Source organism: Dryobates pubescens, chromosome 12 (assembly GCF_014839835.1).
Source record: "Dryobates pubescens isolate bDryPub1 chromosome 12, bDryPub1.pri, whole genome shotgun sequence".
In the NCBI taxonomy this organism is placed as follows: Eukaryota; Metazoa; Chordata; class Aves; order Piciformes; family Picidae; genus Dryobates; species Dryobates pubescens.
This window is the reverse complement of record NC_071623.1, coordinates 10,665,963-10,676,444: the sequence shown is the minus strand read 5'-3', so window position 1 is coordinate 10,676,444 and position 10,482 is coordinate 10,665,963. Positions and strand designations below refer to the sequence as shown.

The 10,482-nt window shown below is 44.8% G+C and overlaps 1 protein-coding gene across 1 annotated transcript; it reads left to right on the top strand.

Annotated features, from left to right (window-relative positions):
• Window positions 1-5,411: 5,411 nt before the first annotated feature.
• On the top strand, window positions 5,412-7,767 carry NR0B1 (nuclear receptor subfamily 0 group B member 1). The gene is made up of 2 exons (XM_009906989.2): window positions 5,412-6,067; window positions 7,253-7,767. The coding sequence occupies exons 1-2, from the start codon at window positions 5,479-5,481 to the stop codon at window positions 7,495-7,497; spliced, it is 834 nt and encodes a 277-aa protein (XP_009905291.2). The 5' UTR covers window positions 5,412-5,478; the 3' UTR covers window positions 7,498-7,767.
• Window positions 7,768-10,482: the final 2,715 nt, after the last annotated feature.

The following is a 10,482-nucleotide window of genomic DNA, read 5'->3' as shown; positions in this document are numbered from 1 at the left end:
CCATTCCTATTTTTTTCCTCCCATTCCCCCTAGTCCTATCACTACCTGACACCCTAAAATGTTCCAGCTTTCCTGTAGGGCCCCTTTAGATACTAGAAAGCCACAATTAGGTCTCCTCAGAGCCTTCTCTTCTCCAGACTGAACAGCAGTGGAGTTTGCAAAAGGATATAGAACTTTTAAGGACAGACAGAGTGAAGGGGTTTGTTCCATAGAATTAAGAAGGGCTGGGTATTTTTATAAAGCTGCCCCTGAAGGAGCTGTGGCATAAAATAAATGCTTAAAAAAGGGTTTTACTTCCAAGAATGCTCTCAGCAATGATCAGCCCTACTAAGGAGGCCCAGCCAGCACCCATGGATGACAGTAGAGTAGTCAACAATCCTGATCCTAACAACCGGGGGGCCACCAGGCCCCCCGGCCTTTGTTGTCACCACCACCATCACCCAGTGCACACCATATGGACTCACCGGCAATGAGCGGAGGATCCCTCAGCCCAGATGGGCTCAACTTAGGGCTTCTGCCTTTCCTGGGGGGGATTATAAAGGGGAGTGGGTGGGGAGGGCAAAGTGACCACACCTGGGGTGGGAGGAGACTCCAACAGAGCCCAGGTGCTATGGGTTTGAGGGGAAAAATGGGAAAAATGGGGCAGGCGAGGGACTATTAGGATGTCAGGTAATGACAGGACTAGGGGGAATGGAAAAAATAAATAGAAATGGGTAGATTCAGATTGGATGTTAGGAAGAAATTCTTCACCATGAGGGTGGGGAGACACTGGAATGGTTTGCCCAGGGAGGTGGTAGATGCCCCACCCCTGGGAGTCTTTAAGGCCAGGCTGGATGTGGCTCTGAGCTACCTGATCTAGTGTGAGGTGTCCCAAGATGATCCTTAAGGTCCCTTCCAACCCTAACAAATCTATGATTCTATGAAAAGGAAAGCAGTGGCAGCAAGTGCATCTGTGGGAGTCACCTCTCAGTTCCAGTGAGCTACTAGGTTGGCTCAGACAGCCCTTACAGGACTGAACCTTTAGGAATGTCATGATGGCAGATGTTTGGGAGCCATATGAAGTCATTTTGGACAAAAAAAATAAATCATCTATTATTACTTTTATGTAAACACTAAAATGGCTAACCTCCAACAGCATGCCTAAGTGGTTTTAGATCACTAGGATCCACACATCTTTAGAGAGCCCAAAGAAAATTTAATCTTTTTTGATGTGAAGATGAGTACCTTTAACTGGAAAAAAGTTTAGTGTTGCTTCTCTTCCCCCAGTTTTACCTCCCCTGAAACCTAACTGCAAGAGCTAAGGTGAATAAGCCCATGGATGTGAGGAAAAAAACCCCACACAACAATGAAAACCTACACCAGGCTGGAATATGTAAAGGCCTCCTTAAACTGGATATCTGCCAGTGGAAATATGACAATGAAGTGCACAGTCCTATTTACTCTTGTAAATTTAAATTCAAGATTCCTATTTTTGTGTCCAAAACACCATGTCCACAAGATGCAAAGCACAGATCTGATCAAAATAAACAAACAAATGCATAACTTTCCCCTTTTCCTGTCCTGGTTTGGTTAAGATATGTTGAAGTGTTGCTTTTGCTTTATTACAGCTGATGCATCACCTACTTTCAAGCAGCTGGCAGAGAAGCCTAAAACCAGCATAAATTCTTTTTAATATGCTCTGGCTCATTCCATAGAAATGTCACCATATGCTCATCCTGATCCAGAACAAATACATACTGTTAGGTGAGCTGGTGATGAAATACAGTAAGAACAGTCAAATCACAGCCTTAGGGCAGCTACAAAAGCTCTGTACATTCAGGTCATCATGCCTTGACTACAGTCTTTGGCTCATGCAGCATCAATCAGCCTTTTAATATGATCCTCCCAAGGAATCTATTACCCATCAAGGAAGGAGGCACAGGAATACATGGCACAGCATATAGGTAGAACATGATTCATGATAATACCTTTCCCTTAATACCTTCTAATTTTCAAGTAAGCACCCCGTTAAAATAGGGGAACTATGAATGGTGATCAGTTTGAAAAATGGACAGTCACAATGAGAAATGCATGAAAACCAGCAATAAACTTAATTTACTAAGCCTTGTTTTAGTGAAGTATTTCTCTTACACAAAAGACATCTGGCTAATCATATCCTCATAACACTTTTTTTGTCCCCCCCCAGAGTCAGAAAAAACCAACCCTTCTCTTGTGCTAATCACCAAACCAAGTCTCAGTTTTACATCTGATATTAAGACCAGATTTTATTTTCCAGTGTTTATACTGGAAGGAATAGAAAGTATTTACAGAATATCAGGATCCAATTTCTACAATGGGGGAAAAAAAAAAAAAAGGCAAGCTTGCTCTCAATCTGATGCACTAAATCACTGACATAAAAACAAATGCTTGTTTGGTCTTGTTCTGAAACTGAAGCCTCGCCCTCTGGCCAAGAACCAAATGTGCTACCAGAGAAGCGATACAGAGACACTGAAGAGCAACATTAAACATTAGGACTGCCAAGACTGTACTGTATGACCTTCATATCCAAGGCTTTTGTCTGAGTTAAAAAAAAACACAACAACTCACAAGAAAACCTCCAAGACAGAAAAAAAAAGGCACAAATAAGTAATTATTTGTCTGGATGCATGTGCCTCTATTCACGATTGTACCATAAGGATCTTGGTAGCACATTAGATCTTTTAGCAGAAATCAGATGCATTCAATTTTTGCTAAAAGTGTTTTTATGCATTTCCCACCAAAACATAATTACCTGTCTGTGAGGAAAGAAGTCAGAGTTGTGGTCAATGGGATGGAGGTGTGTATCTACTGGAGTTCCTAAGGGGTCAGTACTGGCAGCAGTACTGTTCAATACAGTCATCAGTGACCTGGATGAGGGCACAGAGTGCACTGTCAGGAAGTTTGCTGATGACACCAAACTGAGTGGAGTGGCTGACACACCATAGGGTTGTGCTGCCATTCAGTAAGACTTAGATAGGCTGGAGAGTTGAGAAGGGAGAAACTTAATGAAGTTCAACAAGGGGAAGTGTAGAGTCTTGCACCTGGGAAAGAATAACCCCAGGTATCAGTATAGGCTGAGGACTGAGATGCTGGAGAGCAGTGAAGGGGAAATGACTGGTGGATGGAAGGCTGACCATGAGCCAGCAATGTCCTCTTGTGGGGAAGGTGGCCAATGCCATTCTGGGATGGATTAGAAAGGCTGTGGTCAGTAGGTCAAGAGAGGTTCTCCTCACCCTCTACTCTGCCCTGATGAGGCTGCATCTGGAATATTATGTCCAGTTCTGGGTCCCTCAGTTCAAGAAGGACCTCAGAGAACTGCCTAAAAGATTCCAGCACAGAGCCACAAAAAATGACCAAGGGAGTGGAACATCTTCCTTATGAGAAGAGACTGAGGGAGCTGGGGCTCTTTTGTTTGGAGAAGACCGAGAGGTGACCTCATTCATGTTTATAAATATGTAAGGGGTGAGTGCCAGGAGGACAGAGCCAGGCTCTTCTCATTGATGCCAAATGACAGCACAAGGGGCAATGGGTGGAAGTTGAGGCATGGGAAGTTCCATGGAAACATGAGGAAAATTTTTTTTCACTGTGAGGGTGACAGAGCACTGGAACAGGCTGGCCAGAGAGGTTGTGGAGTCTCCCTCTCTGGAGAAATTCAAAACCTGCCTCAATGCATTCCTGTGTAATCTGGTATGTGATCCTGCTCTGGCAGGGTGTTGGACTACATCTTGTGAGGTCCCTTCCATCCGCTAACATTCTGCGATGATGTGATGCTGTTTTCTTTGGGGGGTTTAATGCCTTTAATTTAGCTTGAAAGCCATGGACAGGCAGAATTGAAACTTGAAAACAAAGTCTGATCAAATTGCTAAATATCAACATGAAAAACACTAATAAATATTTCCAGGTATTTTGGCTTTGAAAGAGAGAATCTACCTGGAATAAAATTCCATGTTCACTTGGACAATGTCACTGCACACTAAATGAAGTTTCAGTATGGGATACCCATGTTGACCTAAATAACAGAGGCAAAACCTTTCTGCATAAGTTGGGTTATAAAATCAACTGTGTCAGTGAAATAATTACATGACAGTAGAACTGCATTTATATTTGAGACATGGTTGGAAGAGAAATTCCTTGAAAATTAGACACATGAGAACAATAATGCTACATCAGGACAAATTTCTATTTCAGACCTGGTGCAAGTTACACATTGCATCCATTTATGGCCCTGTGTAAGCAGCACCCTCCCATAAGAAGCAGAACGTTCCCACAACTGGAGTCCAAGGTCAAAATTGCAAAGGCAATGACCATATCTAAGTCTAGGAGGAAAGATTCACTCTGGGGCAAGCACAGTCTGAAAGGAAAATGGCTATGTTTTAAATTGATGGATGGAGCAATGTGAGATCAGAAAGATGGACCCTGCTTTGCAAGGCTGATGAAGAGAATTACTCATAGGGGATGGTGGGAAGTCACATAGATGTTGGGGATGATTTCATGGGAGATCCACATAGATGTTGCAGCGGCATCAGCCTCAGGGACCCTCACTGTGCTTTGCTTGCACTTCAGCCTCACAGAGACAGTTTGGGCAGGTATGTGAGACTGATTCTGCCTGTCCTCACAGTAGCATTAAGGTGTTAATTAGCAGCACTTCTTAGGACAAGGACACGCACAAACTCCTGGTATCATTAACGGTGTCTTTTTACACTCCCGTGGGATTTTGATACTTTGGACCAATTCAGTCCTCCTTGTCGTCAGTCCACCTTTTGTTTCTCTTGCTCCCGACAGCTCAGCAACACATCAGGAGGGCAGCTGATTTTGCCGTTTCGCTACCAGACCCCACGGCTGTCACCGCGGGCTCGGGTCGCTGTGCTTCATGGCAAGGGCAAAACGAGAGGCCGGCATGAGCTGCCTTCCTCGTCCCGTCCTGCCCTGCTCAAAGAAGCACGGGATAATATAAAACGAGCCGGGGCCTTGGAACGAGAGGGAGGAAGAAGGGACGCTCCACCGCACCGCACTGGACAACGGGGTGAGTGCGCTGGCGTTTAGCCGCTCATTATGCCGCATCCTGTAGGCGGGCGCGGCCGCCCCGCCGGCTCCCTCTAGGTATCACTGTCTGAGGAAAGGAGTGGTTTCTTTCTTCACTTTTTATCTTTTTTTTTTTTTTTTTTTTTTAATTCCCTCTTTCTTCTTATTTCCCTTTCTCCCCCCGCCCCGCCTCTTTTCCAGCCAGAAAAGCCTCTGCCCCTTTGAACCGCTGGTACAGCGCCTGCGGCTGCACACGCACGCACGCACGCATGCAGACGCGCACACAGCCGCCGGTTATAAATAAGTTAAGAGCCGGGCAGAAGGCAGACAGTGTCCGTCACCAGCGGGCCAAGGCGGTAGCTACAGCTCTCCGAGCCTCCCAGCTGGGCTTCCACCCCTGACTGCCATACCGCTGGGGTGCCGTAGTTGCCGGGTGCCATGGCGTGCATGGAGCGCTGCCGCTGCTGCTCGGACGGCAGGCGGCACAGCAGCATTCTCTACAACATCCTCAGGAGCGAGGAGCGGGCGGCCTCGCCGCCGGGGCCGAGGCGAGGGCGAGCATCCCGCGGCTGCCCGTGCGGGTCACGGAGGAGGGTGGCCCTGAGGAGCCCGCAAGTAGCATGCAAGGCTGCCTCAGCCGTGCTAGTGAAGACGCTGCGTTTCGTCCAGAACGTGCCCTGCTTCCAGGAGCTGCCCCTGGAGGAGCAGCTTCTGCTGGTCCGGAGCTGCTGGGCGCCCCTGCTAGTGCTGGGGCTGGCGCAGGACCGGGTGCATTTCGAGACAGTGGAGAGCGCGGAGCCCAGCATGCTGCAGAGAATCCTCACCACTCGGCGGCAGGGCGAGCAGCCCCAGCCACGCGGACCGGCGGCGGGCCGCCTGCACGACGGCCCCGGAGGCGACAGCGGCTCGCACCTGCCCTCGGCCGCCGAGATTCAGGCTATCAAGGGCTTCCTGGCCAAGTGCTGGAGTCTGGATATCAGCACCAAAGAGTACGCTTACCTCAAGGGGACGGTGCTCTTCAACCCAGGTGAGAGGCCGGGCGGGGCAGCTGGGTTCTCAGTTATCACGGGGGAGCCTCACTGTATCCTCAGGAAGCGGGGGGGACCCGTCGTTTTCCTCAGGAAGAAAGAGATGGTTGAGGAGGCGGACGGGGAGGAAGGTGTTCTCTCACTGTCTTCTCCTCAGGGCTGGCAGGCATTAACGGCCCTTCCGCTTACAGCGTTACTGGTTGCGGCAAGTTCGTGGGTCCTAGGTGCTGACGGGTTCCGCAAACCCAGGCCGTCGTTTATGGAACATCAGAATCCAGCATCGGTTCTCTCTTAGTTTCCGAGGGGGTAGCCCGGCGGCGTCTGCCCAGAGGGAGGTTGGATCGGGGGAAATGCTCCTCGCCGCCGCTGGCCACCGGCCGTCCGAATTGTGGCGGGTCTAAGCGTGCTTTCCTCGGGAGGGTGTAAAGAGAAGGTTCAGAGCTTCCAGGAGCAACGTGCTTCGTGGGCTTTGTGTATAGCATTTATGATGGGGTTTTCTTAGCCATGATCTCTCCGTGGAGACTTCCATAGATGCAGCACTACTGAGTGATTCATTCTTATGCTGGTGTTCTACCTGGAAGGTAAATGGCAAATTGGATAGGGCGTTTCCTAAACACGCTACTACCGTGCTCCTGATGCTGAACTTAGACCGAAAAGGGGAAATTCTGTGCTCTTAATCCCTGCCATTGTTCACTAGGAAACTTTCTGTTATACATTGCAGTTAATGCTTCTTGCCAGTTGTAATATGGAGCTACTGAGAAACAGTTGTCAGAAGATGCCTTAAATGTGAATAATGTAGAAGAGAAAAGTTAGCAAATTATTTTTATTGTCATGTCCACTGTTTACAGACTGCATTTGTCACTCTAAAGGTGTTTTGGAGAGCATTCTTAAAAGTTTTTGTTTGTTTGTTTCATGAGATAATGTGTTTAACGCTAAAATGAATACTAGCAAATGTTGTGTTTCAAGTTTGTGGAATGAAGAAGAGCATCCAGAGCACCAACAGGATTAAGACTGTAAACTTTTCTACAAAATTTGATATGCTGATTCTGCATAGAGAAGTCCTCTAGCAATTTCATTTGTTTCATTCTTTGAGCAATAATTCTAATCTGTTAGTGGTTTTTCTGTGAGAAGAATGTTGTTTTATAGACAAAACCTATGTAAACAAAATTTGTTTTACCTTTCAGATCTACCTGGGCTGCAGTGTACACAGTACATTGAAGGATTGCAGAGGGAAGCTCAACAAGCTCTAAATGAACATGTCAGACTCATTCACAGAGATGATGAAGCCAGATTTGCCAAGCTGAATGTTGTTCTGTCCTTGTTAAGATCTATTAATGCTAATGTGATTGCTGAACTATTCTTTAGGCCCATCATTGGATCAGTGAACATGGATGACATGCTTTTGGAAATGCTTTGTGCAAAATTGTAAAGGCATGTAAAACATTGAAAATAAATCCACTGCAAAGGAAACCCTAGAGCAGAATAGTGCAAAGTACTGTAAATAAACTAACTTATTGTTTTTACATAGATAGTATTTTTGTATTCCATAATAAAATATTCTTCAAATTCTGAAATTAATTTTTATTAAACATGGTGTTTTGGAATAAGATTGCTGCCACCCAAACAAACTTCAAGGTTGTGATGGATGTTGATATCTAAAGTTGACTGGCTGTTCCTTTACCCCATCTGAATAAAGACCACACTTAATGCATTGTGCCTTCAAGGTGAGTAGTGCCTGCTTTTTCAACATACCTTTATACGTATTTGGCATACACAAGGGGGAATGAACAAGCCATTTACTTGTGTGTCTCAGTAATATTAGAATTGGGTAGTCAGTTCTGCTTGCAGTGCAAATACTGGCTCTATCAAAGGCTTATTGTTGCCAGTGAGCTGCTTCTATTGACTGTAACAGAGTTCTTCTACAAAGAATGTTGAAGAAAATCTTCACCTAAGGTTTTCTTCCATATGGGGAAAATGTGTTTGAGACTTAAAGTAGCTTGACCAGCTCTAAAATTTCTGGTAAATCTTTCAAATCAGCATACATTGGGGTCCAGGAGAATAAAGCAGGTGTTTGCCAAAGCAACATACAAAACCATGCCAAAAAATATCTAAATAGAAAATGCTGAACAGGGTCAGGAGAACTACTGATGTGTAGTCCATGCTTTTATCTAGATAATTCCTAGCTAGAATTTCACAAGCCAGATTTTTCAGACTTCTTACTCATATAGAAATGTCGAATCATTGTGCTGAAACGTGGTGTATCGTTGGTACATCCATCAGAATTTGTCTGCTTGCATGAAGATATCTGTTTTGAGATTGAACTTTTTTTTTTTGTTATTTTCTTGGCCTTGATCCATTTTCCCAAAGCAGTTGTGCATTTAAAGGGAAAAATCAGTGATTTAAGGGGGATTTGATTCATGTTTTGCCTTTCCCTGTGTATAGTTTTTCTAGCCTTGCTCCTGCAGAATGTTGGTAAAAAAAATGTTCCTGAAGTAAGATATCAGTACCTATAAGTCATTCATATATATACATATTTTCCATTAGCAATATGAGGTGTTTTTTAAAACACAATGAAGTTGAGGCAGTTACACTCTGTAAGAGATGGGCAGGGCAGGGAGGAATGAGTTTGAAGAGCTTTCTTATACTGCCACCTTGCACAAAGGACAATCACAGCTCCTACACTTAGGTAAGGAACAGAAGCGACTTTTGCTGCCTCCTACCCACCTGGGTAAAACTGATGGAAAATGGAAATGGCCAGAGAGGTAGCCAGGCATTCCTAGGGGGAGAAGTTCATCCATGAGTATTTTCACTGACATTTGTATTCCTTTAGCAGTAAGAAGCAGGATAGAGTCATTGTACAAGGAAAACAAAGCAAGAAAGGGACCCCTCCATTCTGGAAAACAATGGTGTAGCTGAAATGTGCCCTCCTCTGTTCCCCACATTCTAGGGTAGGGTTGTTTACCCTGAGGAGCTTCCCCAGGTATTATTACAAAACCCAAAAATTACGTGTGTAAGGTGCTCTTCACTGCTAGTTCAGACCTTAATTCAGCAGGCTTAGTCTTTATGTTGAGTTGATGCTTTCATAGGTATACACATGAACATTATTTATAACAAATACAACCATATGGAGAATATTTACTGTGTATGTATAAATGTTCTGTGAGTTTACAATAGCTTCTGAGCTTATCTAACATCTCTGTGTCATGAATATATGTTTCTCACATTCTCTGTAAGCAGCATATAACCATATACTAGGCTTTCAAGAATGCCTGACGAGATCTCTCCTTAAAAGCACAAAGCATGATGGGAAAGTATTTAAATAGTGGTTAATGGTAGATGATGAATCTTGGGCACAGACTGAAAAAAATTTCAACAGCCCCAAATTAAACCAACTTCATTGCCACTGAGATTTTGTTAATATGCACACTAGTGCTCACATTTCTCTGCTGAGCGGTGGATGAGGCTTGTTGGCAACACTCCTAAGAATGAATTGTAATAGCTCAGCCTTTGTCACAGGCAAGGATTTTCATCTCAACAGTCACCTTGAGATAGTTTGGATCTATTGTACCACTAAGTACAATAAAATTTCATAACACAGGTGGACCTGCTTACATCTCCAAGTTTGATATCTGCACAAACTCTGTATTCTGCTCAATTATCTGAAGCTGTCATGCAAAAGAATGCTTCTGTGGACAATGAATCCACCTTGAACTCACTGTGCTCTATCATATTTCTCTTGAACCAGCAATACTCTTAGTCATTTATCTGCGATCTGTTCAAATGGAAGCACCTGATAACAGTAAGTAGGAAATCTGAATGGGAAACCCAATTTGTCAAGGTTTTCTGCAGAGAAGTCACAGGGAGAAAAAAAAAAAAAAGCCTTCATAGGTCAGAGGAACAGGAATGACAAAGCAAGAAATTAAAAAAATCCTTTTAGGAGGAACCAAGCTGAAGACTTGGAGCAGAAAAAGTAACCTGGCTATAAAGTTCCCAGAAGCTGTCAATATGTAGCTCCCCAAAAGCTGTAAATACAGACCACCTTCTCGTTAGAATATAATTTGGGAGAGCTGGGGGAGCTGAAGGCTGCTCAGATTGTCACTTTTTAGATGAATCCCTCCACTGACGTCCAGCAATGCAGGAGCAATGCAGCCCACTGGAATGGGCTGCCTGAGGAGGTGGTGGGGTCGCCGTCGCTGGGGGTGTTCAGGGCGAGGCTTGACAGGATGCTTGGTTGTATGGTTTAGTTGATTAGGTGGTGTCGAATGATAGGTTGGACATGATGATCTCAAAGGTCTCTTCCAACCTGGTTAATTCTATTCTATTCTTTGTGACTGGAAGCTCACAGCAAGAGGGCACAAAGAGGAAATAAAAAGAGTGTTTCAGTTTATAAAACTTCCGGGAAAAAGATAACTTT